This window comes from Pseudopodoces humilis, chromosome 3 (assembly GCF_049639895.1).
Source record: "Pseudopodoces humilis isolate 2021_Gansu_Grassland_sample_001 chromosome 3, ASM4963989v1, whole genome shotgun sequence".
Lineage (NCBI taxonomy): Eukaryota > Metazoa > Chordata > Aves > Passeriformes > Paridae > Pseudopodoces > Pseudopodoces humilis.
The window spans coordinates 42,059,611-42,084,332 of NC_142202.1; the positions used below are offsets into that span (position 1 = coordinate 42,059,611).

General features: G+C 42.7%; 2 protein-coding genes across 2 annotated transcripts; one reads left to right on the top strand and one right to left on the bottom strand.

Moving 5' to 3' along the window:
• Positions 1-5,413: 5,413 nt before the first annotated feature.
• PSMB1 (proteasome 20S subunit beta 1) lies at positions 5,414-12,311 on the bottom strand. Its single transcript, XM_005518567.3, has 6 exons — positions 12,130-12,311; positions 10,801-10,908; positions 9,290-9,371; positions 8,716-8,845; positions 7,031-7,137; positions 5,414-5,692 (listed from the first exon to the last, which is right to left on the bottom strand). The coding sequence occupies exons 1-6, from the start codon at positions 12,237-12,239 to the stop codon at positions 5,507-5,509; spliced, it is 723 nt and encodes a 240-aa protein (XP_005518624.1). The 5' UTR covers positions 12,240-12,311; the 3' UTR covers positions 5,414-5,506.
• A 2,568-nt stretch (positions 12,312-14,879) lies between these two features.
• On the top strand, positions 14,880-24,563 carry TBP (TATA-box binding protein). Its single transcript, XM_005518565.3, has 8 exons — positions 14,880-14,954; positions 16,547-16,783; positions 17,446-17,789; positions 18,886-18,973; positions 20,920-21,011; positions 22,138-22,305; positions 22,602-22,696; positions 23,895-24,563. Exons 2-8 carry the CDS (start codon positions 16,730-16,732, stop codon positions 23,972-23,974), a joined length of 921 nt encoding a protein of 306 aa, XP_005518622.1. The 5' UTR covers positions 14,880-14,954; positions 16,547-16,729; the 3' UTR covers positions 23,975-24,563.
• Positions 24,564-24,722: the final 159 nt, after the last annotated feature.

Sequence of the window (24,722 nt, forward strand, 5' to 3'; positions counted from 1 at the left end):
ACCAAAATGTTTGTTTGCTGTGGGACTAAGTGGAGATTGTGTTCTGCATTCAAGGCTACATGTCAAGAAAAGTTCAGATCAAGCACAAGGCAGTGACACTGGAATGCAGCTTTCTCCAGAACGGTCACTTATATAAACCCTGAAAAAAAGCCTCCACCTCAATTCATGGTTTTTGTTTGTGTGTGAGGGGCGTTTCCCCATCAGGACTCTTGACTTTCTGGTATCTCAGTGCATGAGGTTCTCTGCAAAGGCCACATAAGCAAGATACAAACAGAAGTGTGTTTCCTACTGGGATGTTTGAGGATGGGCTCCTGGTAGGGGACCAGCTTCCAAGGCATTCTACAGCACCTCTCACCTGCCAGGTACCCACAGTTGGTTACGCCTCCATCAGCTGCCCAGGCTGGAGAGAAGCCTGGCTGAGCCTCAGCTGAGCCACCCAGGGGCTCCAGTGTGGGGGTGTAGCCTTGAAAGAGCAATGAGCAGCTCCATCATCCACCCAGCCTGACTGCCAAGCTCATCACAGCCAGTTCTACAAAGCCTGGTCAAACAAAGGATTGGTCCAGAGGGGCTGCAGTCCTTCTCAGCTGAGCCACTTCAGCGGGCCAGGCACTGTGGGTGTCACATGCCCACAACTGGGTGGGCACCTAGGTGAATCAGCACATTGGTGACTTCTTGTAGAACCATCAATGAGATCACCAAACCTGTGTAGCTATAGAAAGCTAAGTGGCAGAAATACCTACGTTTCAGAGAAGCCAAGTCTCAGGAAAGTCAATAGCACTTTACCTCAACCGTGAAGTATCTATGTAACACCACAAACTTCGACACCTTGTTCCTTTTCCTCAGCACAAAAGGGAGTCCTGTGTTTTTTAACTTTCCTTTTATGGTTCTTTGAGCTTAAGTACAAAGGACTGGTTAAATTTCTGGTACCGTGACTACTCTCTTGCCAGTAGCCCTTTAATCTGTGTCTTGTGCCAAAGAATATTAATTATTGTAGGCTACAGTGAAGTCCATCCCTACCCCCACTTGAGCCTCTGAAATGAACAGTGAAGTTGAACTTTGCCAGCAACTGTTAGGAAAGGGGCCAAGAACAGCCTAACAGGAAAGATACTCAGGATTTTTTGTTTGTTTTTTCTGCTAAACCATGTTTTTGTAATTATGAATACTTTGTTGAAATTGCTTGGAAAAGGAAGTACACAGAAAATGGTCCATACAATTAAACCAACTACATGTTAGTGTTGAAAGAATATAAAACTGGTCTCACTCTGTTGCACTCACACAGACAAAACCCGTTCTCAGAAGGAATTTGGCTTGAGAAGAGAGATCTGGAGACAAATCTTAGTTAACTTCAGGCCCATGTGCCTTATTGTCTGGTTTACGACTGCCCCAAATGGCCTAAAAGCAAAGGACATTCACACTAAACAAAAGCAATGGCTGAAAGAGAGAGAAAAGAGGAATTTGAAAGCTGTCATTTCCAAATTCCTTCTATGCAAAAGTTGGTTCCTGACTTTTGATAAGGAGCCCTGAATAAGGCAGCAGTTACTTTATGCTCCTAAAAACTATCTTCAACTAGACCGGAGAGAAGCAGGACTACTTTGTTTTGCTTGGATTCGTGTGAATGCTGCTTTTATCAGTCCCCACTTGCTCCTGCCACCTTTCCCCAAGTTTAGGTTTGTAAAATCCAGAATTGCTAAACAGAGAGAAAAAAAAAGCCAAAGCAGCTTTCTAGGATATATGATTACAGGGTATCAAAAAGGGTTTATCAAACATGGGAAATTAAAACTTTATCCCCTGAGTAAATAAATACTTAAGAATATAAAGGACTGAGATGCTGTAGGGCCACTTCAAATTACTGTACATCATACAGTGTTTTAAAATTTCTATTTAAATGGTTTTCTCTAGTCAGCAGCCTGGTTCTGGCTCCCATCACACAAAGGCATAATGTAGTGTTACAGGAATATATCAGTGTAAAAGGAAAAACATCACCCTAGAGTAAGAAAGCTTGGTATTTGGTTTATATAAAAACATCTTATGATTCAGCCTCAAGAAAGTCTTGGTTTTCGTTAAAAGAAAATTAAACTTATCCCTGACTGATAAAATGAACTAAGTTCTTCACAGCATACATGCAATATTTATGTCCTGTCAAGCACTTTGACTTTCTGTAGTAACAAGCCTCCTCTTCGGTACAGAAAATGGATTTGATGCATAAACAATATTGCTGAAAACACGTCCAAAATTAGTAAAGAATACTTTGCTTTACAAACCCAGTTTCCAAGGCTGATCTCGACCTTGTAGAGTCCCTTACACAAGCAAGGGTACACAGCCATTGGCCGAGATCAAAATAAAACCTTCCATCTCCTCAACAAACAGTCCCACAAAGCGCATTACAGTGGGACACTGGGAAGTATGTATGGCTATTTCCACTCGCGGGACATGTGCCAAGACCTGCGACAGCGAGCAGCTATTGCCACCTTAGGGTGGCCCTTAGTACTGCTGCAGGTGAAGTGGAGCTGCCTGATCCTGCTCTTGTTGTACACCCTTAGAGCTTAAAGGGTTATTCCAATCCTGCAGAGCACCTCTCTCTTGAAAGGTACACACATGTTTAAAATTAATAAAAGGTTTTCAAGATGAGCATTTTCGCTCTCCCTCCTTTCTCTTACATAAAATTGTATTGAAGATGTCTAATCCCTGCCCAAGCAGATGTGCCAAAACCAGCCCTTTGCTTCTAGCACCCCGAAGTGGCATTGTTACAATTGTTTTGCCTAGGTGCACCTCTGTAGCCTGCCTAGACAGTTCTGTAACCAAGTAATGCTCAAAATGTTTCATAAACTGTCAATTTACATTATGGGCACAGTGCTAGATGAATACTAAGCTGATTTACACACGGGAAGTACAGGCATGGAAGTAAGGAGAGCAGCAGAGAGTCAGGCCCTTCCCACCTTGCATCCTGAGGTGATGACAATCTTCACAAAGCTATGGAACATGGTGGATTAGAAAAAAAACTGCCTTTCATCCATAATATACACCTGACATTTGGGATGTTTTAATTCTTTAATACTAATAAGCAAGTAACTTCTAGCTGAGCAGCCTGTGAATACTTTTGTACTCACACACCTCCTGTCACTCCCGCAGTTCCTCACTCTGAGCACAAGCAGTGATGGCATCACGGCAGGGCATAACTGGAAAGTTAAAAATGTGGGAAACAAAGCTCCCCATCTCAGTGATTCCAAACCCATCCACAAAGGGAAGGAACACTGTGCTACACTCCTTGGTGAGAGAAACTTGGTATTTTCAGTCCAATGGGCCTGTGAAAAAGCTTCCTTTCCCTGCTGGCTCATCAGGTAGATGTATTCTGCAGGGAAATCTGAAAAGGAGACAAGATGGCCATCTCACATCAGTGCAAGTGCACCAACAGGACAGACTGACACACCGCGTTGGGAGAACAGGTACCTGCTCTTGTACCTCTTCTGAGACTGTGAATGACACCTTAGAGTTCTAATCACTTTGTGTTTCTCCTGAAAGAATTTAAAAATGCAAGCCCAGCCACATTAAACTAAAGCCACTAATTCCTAAAATCTGGCAATATGCTTTTTTTTTGGATATAAAATCTACCCTTAAATATAAGAGCAGCCTAATTTATCAAAATTTTTGAGTTTTGACACTGCAGCTCCCCTACATATCTGGCATCCTGCATGAAGATTAAATTAGTTCATGTAGAAATTAGATAGTTCCCCATTTTTGTTGCTCTTCACTGTTTAGACCTTATATATTGCAAACAGACCTGTCCCAAATGCAGGCATATCAATTTGTTACCCTCTCCTGCTTTCCTCTGCAACTGAAACATTATTTAGTTTCAGCAGATTTCAGCAACTTTGCATAAAGCTCTAACAGCCTATTGTGAAATGCTAGAGCAATTCAACATAAATCTGGTATCAAAGAAAGCAGAACTTAAGGTGCTTTAACTTAATTTTACAGATGTTACAGTGCAGGTATTTAATTCAGTATTGCTGATATGTATTTTAAAGAGGCGCAGGCTTTCTCTTTGAATTATTGCATTGTGCGCCATTTGCTCCGTACAGACAGCATACAGCTACAATCATTTCTACAATCAACCTTGTCCATCCAAGACGACTTTTGAAAATGTTAAACATCCCCTTAAGACACTTGAACACGTCTGAAGTTCTGACTTGTGTGACCCAGTGACCTCAGCCACAGCGTTACTCGGACTGGGATGCTGCGTGCCTTTCTTACTGCCCAGCCACCCAGGAGTGAGCTGTTCCCTCCTTACCCGGGCCAACACTGGCACCCAGTGGTCAAGCGCCCTCACAAACACTTGGGGAAAGTTTGTGGACTGCCTGAACATAGCCAGAGTCTGTTTAAAAGCACTAGTTGTTCGATTACTGAGGTTCAAAATGCTGCCCACCATCTAAACTGTCTAGGAAGCCTGAGACTGCCATCTCTGGTGAAGGCCAGCCAGAGCTAGGAATAAAGCACAGCGCCCAAAATGCTGCAATGAAATCAGCCAGTCACATCCAAACAGGAGACAGTGTTACCATCGGGTCAAGCATGTCGGCAAAATTGTTCTTTTAAGGAACTAGTATGCCACCTAAAGCAACGAGATATTTTATAGGTCCTTTTCTAAAGAGCCACAGACTGTGAAAGGAGTCTTGGACAAGAAAAAATGATCTTGCCCTTGGTGATGCAGGTGTTTTTCTAAAGGTCCTAATACTGAAACCAATTTCCAGGAGTGTGATACAGCACATCAAACAAACTACACTTGATGCAATTTCCCAAGAATCAAAAGCAGCAGTAGGGCTAACAAAGGACCCAGGTGTTAAAAGGCACTCGGGAATCCCCATTCTAGAGTTACTTTCCATCAGTAGCCACAAGGGAACAATGCTTCAAATTCTGGGCATCAACCAAACAAACAGGCAGAGGTGAGCCCGGATGCAGAGTCCAGGACTAAACCACGAAAGATTCCGTTTTACATTCTTCCCTCTAATACAGTGATACTGGTTTCAGATGACCCATACAGATGACCCATCTTTGCAAATAAGTACACAAAGTCAAATGTCAGGACAGCACATCAGAGAAAGAAAGGAGAAGAGAGGAAAAGCAAGCTGTGAAGTTCAGAGAAGGCAGTATGAACAGAGCAAATGCTTTACTTGCTAAACCAAGGCTGAACTGAAAGAATTATCAGAATAATCTGTGAACCTAAACTTTAATACTCCCCCATATTGCAGCATAAGGGATTGTGAAAGTGGATTAAATTTGCATTAGAATTAGACTGATTGATAGATTAAGATGAGATGAAGGAAACTGATTTGAAACTTTTAGCTGCTCCTTACACAAACTGCTCTGGTTTCTACAAAACACAACTTCTAACAAAGACACAGAATACTCAGCACCACAGTAGTTGAACCTCTTGGAAAAAAATTTAATAAGACAAATGTCTTCATAACACAGGTAAATTGTACATCACAGATAGCTTGCTGACAGATAAATCCAATTAGTCTTTTCGTAACTGGACAGTTTGTTCTTTAATCCCATCTTTCGTGACAATGCAAATCTTGAGTGCATCCCCAGTGTACACATCTCTCTCAGCAGCAGAAATGAAGACATCCTTAACCAGCTGCAAAGCCTTTTCCAGGGTCAGAGGTACATGTTCCACATTTTGCATGTTCTTGAAGCCAATCTAAGAAAATATGAAAATGCATTTTATCCATCTATGAAAACTGTTTCAGACTCTGCACTAGAATGAACAGATTTAGATGAATTAAAAAAGAAGAAATGGCTTGCCTGTTTCAAAAACCCCAAAGCTGAAGAAGTATTCCTCCACACAGTTTACAGCTGAGAGCTTTGCCAATAGCAATTCTCATAGAAAATTAACCAGAATATCCAATATACAGATCCAATATACAGCCAGCACAGCTCCTCCTGCTCATTTCAGCATGTACAAGATCACAATGAACATCTGGATCTAATTCTTCACAAACTTGTACCACAACTGCCTTTTTTCCTCTGGTCACTTGCAGTTAGGAACATTTCTTAAAAGCAAATATTCCCTACGATACCTAGACTTCAAAACTAAGTCTGAATTGGAGCATTTCTGGTCCTACTAAATAGTGTAAGTTAGCTCATAAATATAAGTGTCAACTTAAGCATCAGAACAGGTGAAGGAGAAGAGTCCCATGTTTGGTCTGAAACCCATAAGCAGTAAAAAATTACTTATGACAACTTGGTTTTTGCAGAACATATTTCCTTCAGTTAATAAAGTTTGTTTTTTTTTTTAAAAAAAAAAGGAAATATTCTATTCCTTTCTCATCTGGTAAGAGTCAAGAATGCTTACTACTTTTCTAAACACAAAAGTTGTGTTGACATCAGGTTCAAGTGACTAAATACCAACACTAATATCAAAAAATTAAAATGAGTAAAACATGCTTTGGTATTTCTCCCATTCAATCATTAACAGCTTCAACTAAATATGAAAATATTCTTCAATTATTTCAGACAGATTTAGCTGAATAAGTTTCCAGTAGTTTTATATAAAAACACTCTTATTGAAAAATGGTATCTGAGTTGTACAAAACTGAAGACTTAAACAAGGGTATATTAAATGATAAAATGTATGTATTAATTCTATCATCTTATTTTGGTATTATTTCATACTAAGTAACAGGCATATTTATGTTATCAGCCAATAAAAAACTCCCAACACCCAGAAAAAAAAAATTCCAAACTTCTAGGATAAACATAACTCCCCAATTAAAACATTTCTGTCTTTTAAACAAGCACTGCACTATTAATAGTGTATTAAAAACCTGAACAGATCCCAAAGCAAAAGCTTGATTTCTCATGAGAAAGTAAAGCCACATAATCTATCAATGTATGGATTACCATATCCTACCTGGATAACAGATTTAAAACTTCTCTCAGAAGTAATCTCCAGAAGTAAAGCTACATTAATTTGAATGTTACAAATATTTACTGAGATAAAGAAAAAAACAAAACAAAAGCCAACAAGCTATTATACCTGGTTATCCAGCAAAGGCTGCAGCATGGCACTTGCTGATCCACCTGCTCTGAAAGAATCTCTCTCATAGGAGCCCACTGGATCAAAGCTATAAACTGCTCCCTTCCCTGAAAAAACAATAAATTAGTATGTAATCACAATTCAGAAAGATGCTCAATACTGACAAGCATTTTCAACAAAACCAGCTCTCTGGATAAGCAGTGTCTGGAACACTGCAGATCCCAGTAAGCCTTTACCAAACAACACTGAGTACGTTCAGATTACACAGAAACAGTAATTTACAGAAGACTCGATATGGCCTGGTACAACATCCAAGGTTATTTTCTTTATTTAAGCCACAACCATGCTTCAACAGATGTTTCCTACAGTACTTACCACAGAAAAAGTGTAGAATAATCAAAGCAGAAAAATGTGCTACAGTGTAATGCTACAGAAAGAGCCCCAGGGATTCCAAAGCTAACACAAACAAGCAACTCAGACATAATTCCTCAATGATACATTTCTTCAATTACCTCCAGAAAGCAGGCTTGGATGCCTCTGCATCACACTCCTAGAACCAGGGATGATGTTCTGGTCTCTTGCAAACTTCCCTCTTAAGCCAGACCAGGTGGTGCAAAGTTTACTGGCTCGCACCAGTACATCAGAGTACATCAGAGTACATCAGAGATACAGACACACTGTAGCTCTGACACACCTGGGGTTTGAGGAGGACATGCCAGACAGAATGTAGCAGCTGGCCAAGCCCAGCCTTTCAGTTCAGACTGAACCCAATTCAATTAACTGGCCAGTGCCCTCGGCAGCAGAGCACAGGACCTGAGAAAGCCAGCCAAATCAAAAGTCAATCTTGCTGGATTCAAATTTAGTCCATGCAAGCGAACTTGCAGTCTGATTCTTATCAGCTGCTACAGCACACTTATAATCTGAGATTTACCATTATGCAGGGCAGACCAATGCCCTGCCAGATCCCACAAATCACAGACATGTCTTAGCAAGACTGGGAAAGCAGTATAACTTAATGGGAAAAACAAACCGCAGGGAATGGCTAAAATTATCCGAACAAGCCCACCTCTGAGCTCCTTCTCAAAGCCAGAGAACACACTACTTCAGCAACTCAACGAAATCACTGGACAGGAGCCCAGAAAGTTCTGGAAGGACTATACATTACACTACAGCTTCTGTGTAGTAGTCATGATTCTCATTAGGGGATACTTAACATTTAGAAATAACTTTGTAGAAACCTGTCTCTGGAGTAAGTTTTCATATTAAATAGTCTTTACCACACTCACAGGTCTGAGTGAAACACAGACAATTTTACTAGTGACATCTACTTTAAAGATGCAATTAAAAAATCCAGCAAAACAGTTGTAAAATTTTCCTGTCTAAAGTATTAATTATTTCACTTTAGAGATTTTATTTGTAATCAAATAATTATAACATAGCTTTTAGACTTTCAGACCATCAGAAATGAAAAATCAAGTGAATAACAAAAGCTAGTAAACAAGCCAGATGCATAATATGTATTTAACCCGTGTAAATACCATAATGCCTAAAGGCAGGTGTTAGGAATAGGAACAAAAACTTTGTTATTCAATCAGTACACCTGAGATGTAAAGGTATAGCTATCCACCCACAGAAATGCAGCCTCTCTTTGTTTTTTGGGTTTTTTTTCCTGTTAAAAGTCTTACCTTCTTCATCAAGTCCACCAATTATATTGTAAACGTAGTAGGGAAAGAAACGTCGAGAATACAGGATCGTAGACAGCATTGCTGCAATAGCCCCTGTAGTCATGGTCTTGTTGTTGGAATGCTTGTACATCTGCCAGTGGTAGAGCACATCCAAGAAGGAAGTCAAACACTAAAGCTGACATTCAATCAGAATTACATTTTCTGTAACCTCACTACAGAGGAACTGATGCTAAGCAAAATAATTAACCAGCGCAATTAGTGAGAACACGCTGGTCTAAAAGGTAAAGCCTCTTTACAAGCCAAAGATTAACATATCTTCAAATTTGTTGTAATTAATAGGTGTTGCCTCACTCAGAATATTCCCTCCAGCTCTTCCATTCTATAAATTTGTGGTGTCACACTTAATAAGGGCACAGCACCAATTTTCCCTGCCAGATCTTTCACTAGCAAAAGTTATGATGCAAACACTTGAAAAAAAACTAAGCAGAAGTTATGTTTAAAATATATCATATTATTGGTCTCAAGTATAAAATTAACCATCTAAGTTTCTCAATAGAGTAAGATATGTAGTTACCTTTAATCTGGCTTCAATAATTTTAGTAAGGGTAAGGCAGTCGCCATGGAAACCAGTGCATCCAATGACCGTTCGTTCTGTTCTGAAAAATGTAAAATTTTGTTGCAATTTCAGGCTTAGCATGAACTACAGCAATTTCTTACACAGTAGGTTATTATGAAAACACCAAATATATTTTCAGTTTTTCTAGTGCTGTCAAAAACAGTCATCTAAAATGTAGTAACAGAACTGTGGTGTATGAAAGGCACCTGCAACCTACATCTTGGAGAGGACTTATTAAATGCAGGACCACACAGATGTCTTTCTTCAACCCACTTCCTTCTTCAACTGTCAGGACTGACAAAAAGAAATTCTCCATTTCTTCAAGCCCTGACTCCAGCTGTAGCAATTCAGTCTTGATAGATGACCTGTTTTCCACTGGGGAGCCACAGATCCTATCACTCGGTCCAATTTTTATTCCATCAGACCAGAGGGCTGCATTAAGCTTGTACAATGCTTATGTAACATCTATGGTTTTGGTGGCTTCTGTGTCAGCACAAACAGAAGTTATCTGGCTGCAGATGCACTACAGAAGCTTACCTCTGCTCAGTTTTGAAATGTTTTACGAATCCTAACTGTGGGAATACACACTTGAAATTTTAATTCTAGGAAATAGAAAAGAGTCTAGAAACATTAACACACAAGATCAACCCAAAGCAGTCATTCAGAAAACATCATAAAATCTTCTCTCAGCCTGTCACCAGAATTACACAAAGCCACCATGTGCAGTATGTATTCCATACCAGACTAATCTCCATCTGGACAGTATCAGAGTCAAACATCTAGTAGCAATAAGTCAGCCAGGAGAAACCAAAGTTATTTTGCTTTCATGACATCAATTTAGAAAAAGAAACAATAACCCAGAAAAAAAAAAAACAAGTTTATGTAGTTGATGATAGCCTACAAGGCAAACACCTGCTGCGATAAAATGAACGTAACATGTAGCTTTAAACCAAGGAGATGCTACCCAGGTGGGTCAAACTAAGCATAAAATGAGCATAGAAAGTTCAATCATGGAACTAGATAGGTTTATCTCTCCTAAAACAAACACCTCTCTAAAGTGCCAGGTAATTAACTAGAGACATACAGTACAACTGGCAGCAGTGGGCACACTTGCCTACCATCACCAGAACTCCTGATGAAGCAGAATGAATTATCATAGGATTAAGTTTTGCTACAGTTAAGCTAAAAATTCTTCTGATTATCCAGCCAAAAAACCCCACATTAAGGTTTGTATCGTGCTAAAAATGTTCTGCTCCCACCTGACTTTAGGAGCATGAAACAAGAAATCTGGCTATATTTACAACATCATATCACATCTTGCATTACAGCAACGGTCACCACAACTCCAAAATCTACTTTGGTATTGTGCTTCTTCTTCTAAGAATTCTGCTTAAAGCAGGAGGCAGGTGACATGGTCAGCAATACAAAAGATTTTTCATCTTTTTCAATCCTTGCAGATCTGGACTTACAGCTTGTAGCATTTTGGACTGTCCCGGGAGTGAATTGAATAGCCTTCACTCAGACGTGTGTCAGAGGCAACGATACAAAAGTCTTCTCCAGCAATTGCCAGCACAGTGCTTAAAAAAAAAGAGCATTGATAAATCATGACCTTCTCTTGACATATCTTTTAGGCAACACAGAAACAAACTAGATAGTAATTCTACACCCAGACTCATGTTTTGTCAAGCATCTTATATTCCTTGCTATGTTTCCCACTATGCACATCCCTACTCAACACTGAAGGAAGTAGACACCAGACTGACTTCAGAAAATATACGCATTTGTCCTTCTACCCTTACTTAAACTGTATAAAAACTTGGTAAAACAGAGGCTCTACACCAGGCAAGAACCAGACCCAATGGACAAGGTATTTTATATGCCTGATAATGACTCATCCTTCTAAAACAAGCAAAGTACAAGCAATGTACTGAGAAACAGTATCACTTAAATAAACATCACTTTTAAAATCTGGTGCTATTACTTCCTAACAACTAGATTTGTGATCACCACAGGCGTCCTACCATTAAGTAACAAAGAGATGCCCTTCAAAAAGCAGTAGTCATCAGGAGGAAAAAAAACCTACCCGGCCAGATCTTGTCACCAACTCAGGTGTGTAAAACATCACCTGCCTTTAACAGTAACAATAAGGTGGCATTCAAACCAGTAACACGTCTACTAGCAACACAGTGAAGAGCAATGCCCATAAACAGAAGAAGTTCCACCTCAGCATGGGGAAGAACAACTTTACATTGAGGGTGGCAGAGCACTGGAACAGGCTGTCCAGGGAGCTCGTGGAGTCTCCCTCTCTGAAGACATTCAAAACCCACCTGGACACGTTCTGGTGTCACCTGCTTGAGGTGACACTGCCTTGGCAGGGGTGGTGGACTGGATGATCTCCAGAGCTTCCGTCCAGCTCTAACAACTCTGTGATTCTGTAATAGGACCATTACCTGAGCTTCCTAAGCCACTACAAAGAAACAACCCTGCGGCGAACGAAAGATGCGTCGTTTAAGACCAGTCGCAGTTCAGGGAGCCCGAGTGTTCCTAAAGGCACACGGACAGGCAAGAACACCCTGAAAGGCTGCCAAGGCCTCAAGGCAGGCCCAAGGCAAGCCCGAGCCCAGCTCCTCCCTGTGCTGCCGCTCTCTCCCTACAAAGAGGGGACCGTGAGGGGAGATAAACCCGCACCGAGCACCGAGGAGAGGCAGGAGTAAGGCGAGGCAGCCCCAGCGCCGCTCTCCCCTGGGTCCCGTGCCCCGGGTGCCCCGTCCCGCCCGCTGCCTGCCCGGGCCCCTCACCCTCCGTTGAAGGTGTACGGCGAGAAGCGGTGGCGCTGCACGGGCGCCTCCAGCCCGCAGCCAAACTCGGGCTGGGAGGGCTCGAATCCGTATCCCGAGGTGGACAGCATCGCGGCCGCCCGATCGCTGCTGTCTCACGACGAAATGGCGGCACCGGAGGCGGAAGCGGAGCCGCTCTGGGAGGGCGGAGCCGCCGCCTCTGGGCCGCTCTGGCAGGCGGCGAGCGCCCTGGCCTGGCGGGAGGCGGCGGGGCCGCTGTGGAGCCGAGCCCGCCCGGGCCCCGCCTGCCGCAAGGTGTGTGCCTGGGCCCTGGGCAGCACCGGCATCGGTTCTTGTCCTAGCGCTGCCCTGTCACCTGCCTGCCCTCTCCTGGAAACACGGAGGCTGATCAGTAGCTGTGGTGAGGCCATCACACACCCCTCGCGTGTGGGCCGGTGGGCAGCAGGGCGACTCCTGCTCTGTAGGGAAGAGCGCCTTTGGAACCGCTGTGAAGAACGAGGGTCGGGATTCGTAGAATCATCGGGTGGCTGGAGTTGGAAGGGACCTTAAAGATCATCTAGTCTTGTCACAAACAGGGACACCTTTCACTTTCACATCCTGCTTGACCTTTAAACACTTCCAGGGATGGGGCACACACAACTTCACTGGGCAACCTTTGCCAGTATTGCACCACCCTCACAGCAAAGAACTTCCTCCTAATATCTAATCTAAACCACGTCTCTCTCAGTTTGAGGCCATTCCTCCTTGTCCTGTCACTACATGCTCTTATGAAATCAATCTCCACCTTTCTAGTAGGTCACCCTGAAGCCTTCTCTTATCCAGGCTGAATAACCAAAATCATCTCAGCTTTTCCTCATACAAGAGGTGCTTCATCTCTCCAAGCATCTTGGTGACCCTCCTCTGGACCTACTCCAACAGGTCTGGTTCTTGAGCTGCACACAGCACTCCAGCTGGGGTCTCACCAGGTCCTTGAGGTGGGCCATGAGGTGTAGTGCCAGGCACCGTGGCACGAGTGGAAACAAGTGGGAAGGGCTGGGATAGAAGCTCAAAGTGGTACCAGGGGAGAAGGAGAGGGTGAGGCCAGTGAGATGTGGGGGACACGTGTGGGGCTCCTGAGCAGCAGTGTGTTGCCCTGCTTGGGAAGCACAGCTGTGGCAGCTGCAGTCTCCATGGGCACCGTGCACACACAGCGGTGAGACCCACAGGTGGCAGCACAGCGGTGCAGAGCTCTGTACAGCTCCAACATGAGGAACCACAGCCTCTGTGAGTGCCTGCTGCACTGCCAGGGACCCCCACAGATTCACAAGATCTACCCTTCACAGGAAGGGACCACAGGGAGTCATCTGGGGCAACCCTTCTGCTCAAGCAAGGTGTTTTGGTTTGAAAAGACAGGTGTCTGCTAAGGAAGGCAGGAACCTCCCTTGAAATGGAAAAATGTTAAACCCCTCCCCGAATTATTATAATATTGAAATCAGGGGGCTCTCAGGGAAAGATATGGGAATAGGAAAAACAGTTCTTTACTACGAAAATTGAAATAAAAATGCAGTCGTACAAAAAAAATCCACTGTCAGAGTCAGAATACAACCTGACACCCTGTTGGTCAGGCTGTTGGTAGCAGTCTGATTAAATGGTGGCTGCAGTCCTCCTGGAGTGACAGATGTGGTTCTGTTGAAGCAGTGATCCTGTAGAAGGGTGTAGTTTTACTCTGAAGGTCCCTTCTCTTTGAAGGTGGTGTAAATGGGTCCGGTTTTCCTCTGGAAATTCAGTGGAGAAAGGCTGACTGAAAGGTGTTCTGAGTCTCAGATTATATCCAGGTAGGAATGCTTGGCTCCTCCCCCTGGGTGGAGCATCTGACAATGGGATGATGGAATTTATCAGTCATGCAGTGAGACTCAATGGCCCATTAACAGAAGATATCACCCTGGAGGGAGGATGGGTTGTGGAAGAGATAAAGAACACTGCCCCACCTGGTTTTAACAGATGATAATAGAATACATACTTCTGGTTACATCTTGTATTGCAACCCGAGACACAGGGGCATCCTAGAGCACATGACACAGAATTGAGTCCAGATGGTTCTTGAACATGTCCAGTGAGGGAGATTCCACAACCTCTCAGGACAATCTGCTCCAGCGCTCGGTCACTTGCACAGTAAAGTTCTTCCTCATATCCAGGTGGAACTTCTGTCCCTACAGCAGTATCTGCCCATGGCCTCTTGTCCTATTGCTTGGCACCACCAAGATGAGCCACACCTACCCTTTAAATATTTATTCACGTTGATGAGGTCCCCCCTCTGAGCTGTTTCAGGTCCCTCAGCCCTCTCTTGTAACTGGATGCTCCAGTCCCTTCATCATCTCTGTAGCCCTCTGCTGCATCTGCCCCAGGAGCTCCAGGTCTCTCCTGTCCTGAGGAGCCCGGAACAGGACACAGCACTCCAGACCAAGCTTCACCAGGGCTGAGTAGCGGGCAGGATCGACCTGCTGGCAATGCTCTTCCCATTGCACCCCAGGATAGCACTGGCCTTCCTGGCCACAGGGGCACTGCTGGCTCACGGACAGCCTGTTTGCACCAGGACACCTGGGTCCTTCTCCGCAGTGCCGCTTCCCAGCGGGTCGGCCCCCAGCCTGTGCTGGTGCATGTGGTTACACCCCTCTAGGTGCAGGACCCTGCGCTTGCCCTTGTTTAATCTCCGAAGGTTCCTCCCCGCGAAGCTCCTGTCCCGCCGGCGGCGGGAAGTGACGCGCCGGGCGCGCCGGTGGCGCGGGGGCGGGGCGCGGCCGGGCTCCGGCGGGCGCTGAGCGCGGCGGGAGCGGAGCGAGCGCCAGGTACCGAGTGCCGCCGCCGCTCCCCCGCGGCCGCCGCTCGCCCCCTGCCCACGGCCGGCCCGGTGGGGCCGCGATGCTGCGGGGCAGGCCGGGCCTGCAGGGCGGGGACGGTGCGCGGGCCGGGCTCGCTCCGCTCCTCCGGGGCGGCCTGAGCCGAGGCGGGGGGAGCGGGGAGGGACTCCCGCGGCGTGGAGGCGGCGCCCGCCTCTCTCTGCCCCGCCGCGGGATGGGCGCGGGCAGCGGCGAGACCCTGCGAGGGAGGGCGGAGGCGGCGCGGGGCCGCGGCCGGTGTTGGATGGGGAGCGAGGAGGGCTGGGGGGCGCGGGCAGGCTGTGGCCGCACGCCGAGCGCTGCCGTGGGGCTGGTGGAGAGCCAGAGAGGGGCCTCGGGGGTGGGCCGGGGCCTCCTCCGGGCAGGCTCCTGCTTCTGGACTCTGTTCCCTCGTCCGAAACGTCGCTCGACGTTTGTAGTGGGGATCCGAGCAAGCCAAGTTAAGCGGGTACGGGAGGGACGTCTGTGTAGACGGTGCCCTGGCTGCAGGTTTTGGCATGCCTGGTATCCGGCCTTCTTACTAAATAGCTGCGCTGTCGAGGAGTTGACTTTGTTTCTTCCAGGATAATGTTGAGGCTTCTGATGTTATAAAACCTGGGTGCTCTGCTTGATGCCTTTGGTGAGGGTAAAGATGATAATATCTTAGGGTCATGGGTGGAAGAAAAGCAGGCCTTTTTAGCTGCAGTGTAAATATTAATGTAATTTTAAGATATCATATCTTAAAAAAAGAGAGGGTGAATAGGCTGTCTTAAGATTTTGAGATGGCCTACCTCTGGCCTGATAATGACCTTGAGTATTTCTCAGCAGTAGCTGAGAGACTTAAAAATAAATGGGATAATATTTTCTATCGATATAACATTTCACTTCTCCACTTCTGTTGTTTATTTCCATAACATAGCAACAGAAGTACAGTTTAAAAACGAAAGAAAATCATTGTATGTTTCACTTGTATACTTGAAATTTGTTTTCACGTATTTCTTTTTTCCTCATGAAGTGCATGTCATTACAGTTTGAAATCCGTTAGTGCTTGCTTTTATGGAACTGGATGGAAGAGGTTTTCCTAGCTCTGATTTGAGCAGTGATGCTTTTCTCATAGAAGAAAAAAGTAATTTTTGAAATCCCAAGCCTTAAAATGGCCAGGAAGAGACTTACAAGCAATGTGTCAGTAAGCTTGTCAGTTAGTAGTCAGGGGAATTAAATGCTAAAAAAAAAATCAGTGCTTTTGCTGCTAAAGCAAAGCTTGGAGAAGAATGGGCATCAACAGCTTGAGCTGTTTGTGCTGGAGGGTTTGGTTAGACAGAGGCCCATGTGAGTCAGGTAACCTGCCAGGGACTCCAGCAGAACCATACTGCGAAGTTTCTACGGAGTGTGCCTGAAAAAGGTTATTTTTATGGATTGTGCATGCGTGTGTGCGTACGCGTGAATGTTCTTATATGTACTTGTACGTGGGTGTCTCTTATCTGAGTCAGCAGCTGATAGATTTGCTTTTGGGTTTATGTTTAGATATTATTCTCAAGATACTACTTTTTTTTTCTTTCCAGGCTTTGGTTAGTGTTTTAGACTCATATTTCTCTGAAGCTGATGTTTTCCTAACACTTTCAGCTTGGCTTTAAAAGCTGCTTCGCTAGAATGTTTTAAACGGTTACAAAACCTCTAGGATTTGAAGTTTATTTAAATTAATTGAAGGAAACACTTCTGGCCTCACCAAAGAAATAACTGGAATCATGGATCAGAACAACAGTTTGCCACCCTACGCTCAAGGCTTAGCCTCCCCTCAGGTAAAAACAAATTATTTAGGATGTAACTATGGATCTGAATTTCCTTTATAGACATGTTTTCTCTTTCTTGCATCTAGCTTCATGTTTTTTATTTGCAGATCTGAAAAATTCTGCTAGGTATTGAATAATACTAGTATAAAGCAGAATTCTGAAACCATTGATGTCTATCCAGAAGTATAAGAAACACACAGTTTCTTGTACACGGAGTGTAAGAGTATATGTGGGATTTCTTAACAGGGTGCCTCTTAAGTTGAAACGTGACTGACAAGTTGGAAAGATTAATTTAATCTTGGTGGTTGCTCCTTAAACTATGTACATAATGGATTGTTGCTGGGCTATGAATGCATTTGGTACAGTGAGCACAGCTGGTGTTCAAACAATTTCAAGTTAAATTGTGGGTCAGAGTTGAGGCATGCTTGCAAGGTAGTGTAGATAAGCATGTCATGTCCCTAGATTCCTTTGGGAAGTACTTTATTCTATAGAACAACTGCATTTACAGGGATTTTCTGTTTTTAACAATTCATTACTATATGCTTCAGGTTTGATACGAGCAGCTCAGCTAACATAGATTTATTTTTAGACTCCTCCCGAAAACTTTGTCTCTTAAAAACAAAATGGAGTCATCACGATCTGTGGTTTTTGTGTCATGTTTTCTTCTGTAGGGCGCAATGACTCCAGGAATTCCAATTTTCAGCCCGATGATGCCGTATGGCACAGGACTGACACCGCAGCCTGTCCAGAGCACCAACAGTCTGTCCATATTGGAGGAACAGCAGCGGCAGCAGCAGCAGCAGCAGCAGCAGCAGCAAGCAGCACAGCAATCCACGTCACAGCAAGCGACACAAGGAACATCTGGTCAAACCCCCCAGCTCTTCCATTCACAGACTCTTACCACAGCCCCTTTACCAGGAACCACACCTCTGTACCCCTCTCCAATGACTCCAATGACTCCAATAACTCCTGCAACACCGGCGTCGGAGAGCTCTGGCATAGTGCCACAACTACAGTGAGTGTCCCATGTGTTAGTGCATCATGTGTTTTCTCAGACAGCCCTTTTAAGACTTAGGACCAAAGTCACATTAGGAATTAGGTACTGCATTTTGATGGGAAGGAAGGTCCTGAGAATTTATGAGTCTCCTGTAGCAATATGAGTAATTTTTACTTTTATTTTTAGCTTAGCTTCATTACTAAACCACTTAGTAATATTAACAGTTTCTTAGCGATTTATTAATGGTACATCTTTGGAGAATACCAGTGGAGGATTACATATGTCTTCATTTAACACCATCATCTTTAACTCCTTGTGCTTTAGGAGTTCATGATGTTCCCTTTTCCAATGCATGGCTAACACTGAGTTTGTGAGAAGGGATAAAACCCTAGAACTAGGTCTAAATTTAGGTATGACAGTATTTTCAGTGAACTAGTATTATGAAAGTATATGAACTAGTATATGAAAGTATTTTCAGTTTTAAAGAGGCTATTTCAGAAATTTATAGAAGGGACAAAGAGAAATGGTTGAGTCCATGAATTGAAAGAGTAGTTTCTCATATTTTTCTTATTGTTTTTCCCTCACTGAGGACCTTTAAGTTTCAGGGTTTTCCCAGAAAACAAAATTTTTTATTTAGTAACTTTTTTAAACTTTCTGGAGACCTGCTATCCCATCTCCCTGGCAATGCATTTACCTCCTGGGTCATTCCCATTTAGTTCTGCAGCCTCCTTCTTGAAGGGTGTAGCCAGGAAAATTTCAGATGGTACTATCTCATTTTCTCCTGTTTCCAGCAGCTTCCCTGACTGTGGTGAGGGCTCTCAGCATCAGTAATTTTTCCTGCCCAACTGAAATAGAGATTCTTCTCATGGGACACTTTTTCATAATAGCTGACAGATAAGGAAGAATCAGCAATTGCGCCTTAGGAGCTTCTGCCCTACAAAAGGAGGTTCTTGAACCAAAACACTGCTCAGTGCTCCTTATTAGTAGGAAAGATGCCATTCAAACTCGCTTGGAGAAACAAAAAAAAGTAAAATTGATTAGGCTTGGTTAAAAGTGAGGAAGACATGTGTATTCCTTAATGTCTTTTTAATATATTTCTCTGATCTGTCTTTAGGAATATTGTGTCCACCGTGAATCTTGGTTGCAAACTTGACCTAAAAACTATTGCACTTCGTGCCCGAAATGCTGAATATAATCCCAAGGTAAGAGAAATGTATGATCCTATAGCAGATAAATTAAAGGCACAGGTTGTGGCTGCAGGCTGCTGCAATAGACTGAAAAACCTACCTGCTGTATATGCAGTTTTTTACTGTAGTTGAAAGAGAAATCTTAAGAAGCTTAAGACATTCAAATTAGTAAAAAGCATTCTTATGCTCAGGTAGCTGTGATGTGCATTAGGTTGTAAGTTGTTAGATTTAGAAAAAACCTAACCAACAGTGTAATACACTGGCTGAACTTTCTGTGGTAGAGCTGGCCTCTGCTGCTGTTCATATGGGCATATTTGTTTGTAGTGTTCAGTGAGCTTTTTTTCCATATTACTGTGAAATACCTGATGATGAAATCTTGTTCCCTATCTCCCAACAAAGAGAAGGGAAAGAAGAATTCAAATCCTGGGCTCCTGCCAGAGCTGTGGTTTATCCACCTAGCTGCTCCTCTGGAATTCTTGTGGTCGCAGGGCATTTGCTAATTTTTCATAGTCTGGCTTCCCCTCTGTTCTCATGTTGTCCTCCAGTATTTCTGTCATGTCATTGCTTTTGATGGCTGAGTTTGGTGGAACATTAAAATGGAGCAAAATTAAATTGATTTTCTTGCATATTGCCTTCAAAGTTGCCTGCTGCTTCTTAAGGTTCTAAATAAGTGGTTCTTTTTAGCTTGGGAAATCTGAACAGCAAAGGACCTGGAGCATTAAATTAAGAAAATAATGTTGCTTCATGTTCTTTTTGGGTGGTTTCTCTTGAAAATGTTACCTTTGCAACAACAGTAGCTGGGCACTAATAAAAGTTTAGATGTTGCATAGTTAAATTGGCTTTACTTGGGAAGGCTTCTGTTTTCCTGGGGTGTGTTTGGTCTTTTTTGTTTTAGCATTTAGTATTTTGCTGCATTTGGTCTGAACTCTGCTCTCAAAGGTTAAAGCACGCACACAGGCATATATGATAAATGACTGTTGCTGTAAGTTTATATCAGTGATGCTGTTACATAATTGTGAGTAAGATATTAGTGCAGCAAAAATTTGAGCATGCCTTGGTAACTCCAAAGGTAGGGGGTAGGTGGCTGTGTAAAACTCGTAGGCTAGAATAATCAATATGAAACACTGTTTTCCATTGCAGAGGGATAGAAGGGTTATGTAACACACTCCTGACATTTAGTCAGTACATTCATCTATCAAAGAAAGATGTTGCTTGGCTGTATTATTTAAGTCATATTTTGACAAACGTGCTGTTGGGTAACCCACGCTACCACCTTGTATGTTATATCAGCAGAACAATTCATGGGACTGCAGGGTGAGCTGTTCCAAGTTAAATATAATAAACAGGGGTTTGTGTGTGTGTGTGTGTGTGTGTGTGTGTGTGTGTGTGTGTGTGTGTATGTATGTGCACCCACATCAGTTTCTCTTGCTTCAAGGAATTTAAGAATATTTGAAAATGCTTACTTAGAATAAAAAGCTAGAGCAGCTGTGTCCTACTGTGGTAGCTGAGGTGACTTCTCTTTAAACAGGACTTTGACCTCCAGCTGTTTTGTTTGTTGGTATTGTAACACTGTCCATTTTTTTTGGATAGTCTTCCATCCTACTTGTAAGAGATAAAATTTCAGCACATATGGAAAAATCTTTTAAAATTTATTTTTCAAATTGTTTCTATTGCTCTGATGCAAATGTTAGCATTATTTATATGGTGCAAATATAGTAATAAGAGATGAATAGGAATGCAGTGGTAAATATCCTTGCTGCCTGGCTCTACCTCTCAGTGTGTGTGCTTCAAGGTACTTATGGTTTAAGCAATTCAAGTAAATTTGAGTGATCTGTGTAAGTATGTTTGACCTTAGTTTTCCTTGCACTACAGTGTAACTTGCTACTTAGATGATGCAGATGTGGTTTTAGTGTAATGATGACAGCACTATGTCACTAACAGTCTCAATGCTCACACTTCAGCGTTTTGCTGCTGTTATTATGAGAATAAGAGAACCACGTACCACTGCACTGATATTCAGCTCTGGAAAAATGGTGTGCACAGGAGCAAAAAGGTATGTTTAGGCATTACAAGCAAACTAATTCAGGCTGTCTTTTCTCGTGTACCGTGATGCTTGTTTATACATACACACATCAAAGTTGTACAGGTACAACTAATCTTGCTTCACAGTTACTTCAGGTTATACACATTTGTTTATGATTGAAGGGACTTCCTAACATATAGGGAAATGGTAGTTCTATTTCTGAAGTGCTTTCATTCACTCTGTTAAACTGGTTTGCAGAGGTTATATTCAATTTTTTAGCTTTGCAGTTATCTCTTTTTTCTAATAATTTAAAAAGTTCAGCAGCTATGCACTGGAGTTGTTTAAAGTGTAGGGATGGTGACAGAAGGATTTATTTTTTAACAGCTTCATCACAGGACAAGAGCTCCAAATCTCTGGTTCATGTAGTCTGATCTGTTCTCAATATGACCACTGAAGCATAAGAGTTGAAAACTAAACATAAGCTTAATTCTGGAGGGCAGGAGAGAAATTCTGCTCCAAAGAAGTCTGCTAGGAATGCAGAAGGAATAAACTAATGAGCAGAGATGAATTAATAGATCTGTACAGGGAAACACTTTCTCTGTCTGGTGACATTTGAAATTCAAGTTGTCTTACTCTACATCAGGAACAAACAGATCCTCATCTGTTTACAAACATGAAGCAAACTGAATTCTGCAACAGTGGGTAAGGCTGTGCAGTTATTTTAGACCCATGTTTGAATGCCTGGGCTGAATCAAGCAGATTTTGCCAGTTTACAGATTTTTATAGAAATATGTATCTTCTAGCAGTAGGAGTTCAAGGTTGTTCTACAGTGAAGTCTTAAGTGACAATCTTAATGTCCCATTAGAGGGACTCTGGTCAATATTTTAGAAGCGTAAAATGTATGGATCTATAATTTCCTGTTTTGTCTCATGAACAGTGAATGCAACACTAATGGCGTCCAGGAGCTTATTACCAAAATTAGCATGAAAACCTATCAGAGCTAGTTGTTAATTTTGGATGTAAAAATTTTTCATGTGAACTCCCCTCTCCCTCCACACAGACTTTTTTCCCCAATTAGGTATTTGTGGTTTAATGCTGTTTGCTTGAAGTAATACTTAACTGAGGCAGTAATACAGATATCCTTTTCTCACTTCAGTGAGGAGCAATCCAGACTGGCAGCAAGGAAGTATGCAAGAGTTGTTCAGAAACTGGGTTTTCCTGCAAAATTTTTGGATTTTAAAATTCAGAATATGGTGGGAAGCTGTGATGTGAAATTTCCCATCAGACTGGAAGGATTGGTACTCACACACCAGCAGTTCAGCAGGTAAAAAAGGCTTGCTTCTGTTTCATTCTTGTTGCATACTATCTTAGAAAGTGACATCTTTTAGATTATTCCCTTGCACCACAGGGAAACCTGCATCTTTGTTTCCATCCCTGCACTGCCTCAGCTGTAACTGAGGCTGCCCAATGTGAACCTGTCAAAATGATCTTCCCTGCTACCCTCCCCAAGTTTCAGGGAGGCATACATCTGCTCTGCCCAGTCCTAGACTGGCCCCAGAAGATAGGGTGGAACATAGGTCTGCAAGCACATTTAAACACTCTCACTCTCTTCTCTTACAGCTACGAGCCAGAATTGTTTCCTGGCTTAATCTACAGAATGATTAAGCCAAGAATTGTTCTGCTTATTTTTGTTTCTGGAAAAGTGGTTTTAACTGGTAAGTGAAGACAGTATGTTACTCCAAGATTTAGACTGTATTACAGAGAACACATGGGGATATGTAAGCTGCCAGGTACTTTTCCTTTAGAGATGACAGTACTGAGAAAGGAGAGTTAATAGAATATTTCATGGATGCTGATGTTAAGGAAACTTCCTTGTGCAGCCATCCAGCAGCCACTCTGGCAGTCAGAGCCACTACAGCTGCGGTAGGACTAAAACCTGTTTGCAGTGGGCAGCTCCAGCGAAGCCAGCAGGTGTCCTGCTTGACTCCCTACACACCCCACTCGCACAGTCAGACCAGGTTTTCTTGAGGGCTCAGCACCAGGCTTTGTTATGCAAAGATTCAGCAGTTCAGGCCTCTTTCCTGGGGTTCCTGCACCCAGAGCTCAACCTGCAGCTCAGCACTGCCACTGCACACAGAGCTACCTGCACTATATTCCTTAACAGATGAGAATGCACAAAGCAACAGCACATTTGGTTAGATCAAAGGAACAAGGATCATGAACCCTAGTCAGGTATGCAGGTGTCCAGAAAGCTGTAAGAATGCAGGTGATCTTTTTGGCAAAATCTGAAAGACTCTTTCTGTGGCTGAGCATGTGTGGCTAGATTTTCTCTTGAAGCTTGGCTGCAGGCTGCTGCCATGCTCTGTGATACAGCAGCAAAGGGAGATACTTGAGCTCTAGGACCTCCTCAACCTCAGGTGCTTGACCTACTCCCTTCATTTCCTCTCATGCTGTGTCTTACTATGGAGAAAAAATGCACAAGATCCACAGACAAAATCAGGATCTTGTCCCTGCAGTGTGGAGAAATGCAGTCCTCTGCAGTGGTCTCCATTGCCAGACCTTGCTCGCCCTGATGCACTCTCAAAAAAGCTCCACCAGCTAGGTCTTTCTGCACGAACATCCTGCAGGGCTGTGCTTTGTTCTTGGGTCTCATGTGGAAATTATGTATATGAAAATTCCATTTACAACATAGCGTCGTCACAGAGATGCTAGTGAAAGTTTTAGCAGTTGTCAGATTAAATGTAGAAGACTGGTAATGTAAGCTATGAAATGTATTAAAAAGGATTGTAAAAGTAGAGATTTATGGATACAGGTAGGTTTTATATAGAGTTCCATTCAAATATACATTCTAAAAGCTAAAATTAAGTATTTGGTGAAAGGTACAAACTAATTTAATCCCTTGTCTTTTTCCAGGTGCTAAAGTACGAGCAGAAATCTATGAAGCATTTGAAAACATCTATCCTATTTTAAAGGGGTTCAGAAAGACAACGTAACAGTTTCTACACCTTTCAGAGAAATCAGGGGTATATTTTCAAAGGTATTGTGTATGGCACAGCAGTAACAAGAAACGGACTTCCAGTGCAACTGCAACACCAGGACTTGGACTATTTCCCAGTTAGTGCCTACTTCCCTGATGCTCAAGGGGAACTGTATTTTGAATATGTCTACTGAGTTACTGTGAGTTGCTTTACTGGGCTGTTCCCGGAGCAGCCTCTCCAACTTTTATTTATATTCTAGCTTTTAAATAGTTTTAATGCCAGTTCTATTAATAGAAAAACTGTAAGTTGGTTTAAAGACAAATGCAACTGTGTCACTCAGTGTATAAACCACTTAAATTGTCATGTATATATGTTTTAAGTTCCTTCCATAAGACCATGGTTTTTATAATTTTCAGAACTTTAGCTTTTAAATTTTTTCAATTTAAAATTTCTTTTGTGCCAGACACATTCCCTCTTTCCAGTATTAAGCAAGATAGAATAAATTTATTAATTAAAATGGCTCACTGTACATATATATATAATATATACCTTTCTTCTCTTTCCTTCTTCAACTCCACATGTACAATAAACCCTGTTTATACAACTATGGGAACTGTCTTAATAAATTTTAAAATTACCCAGCTGGTAGAATGAAATACATTGAATTTTTTTTTTATTTAATCAACTTTTTAATAGCAGATGCACTGCTATAAGTGACATGTTGTTTTGAGAGAATCTTAGCAGTGCTCTGGCTTGCATACCA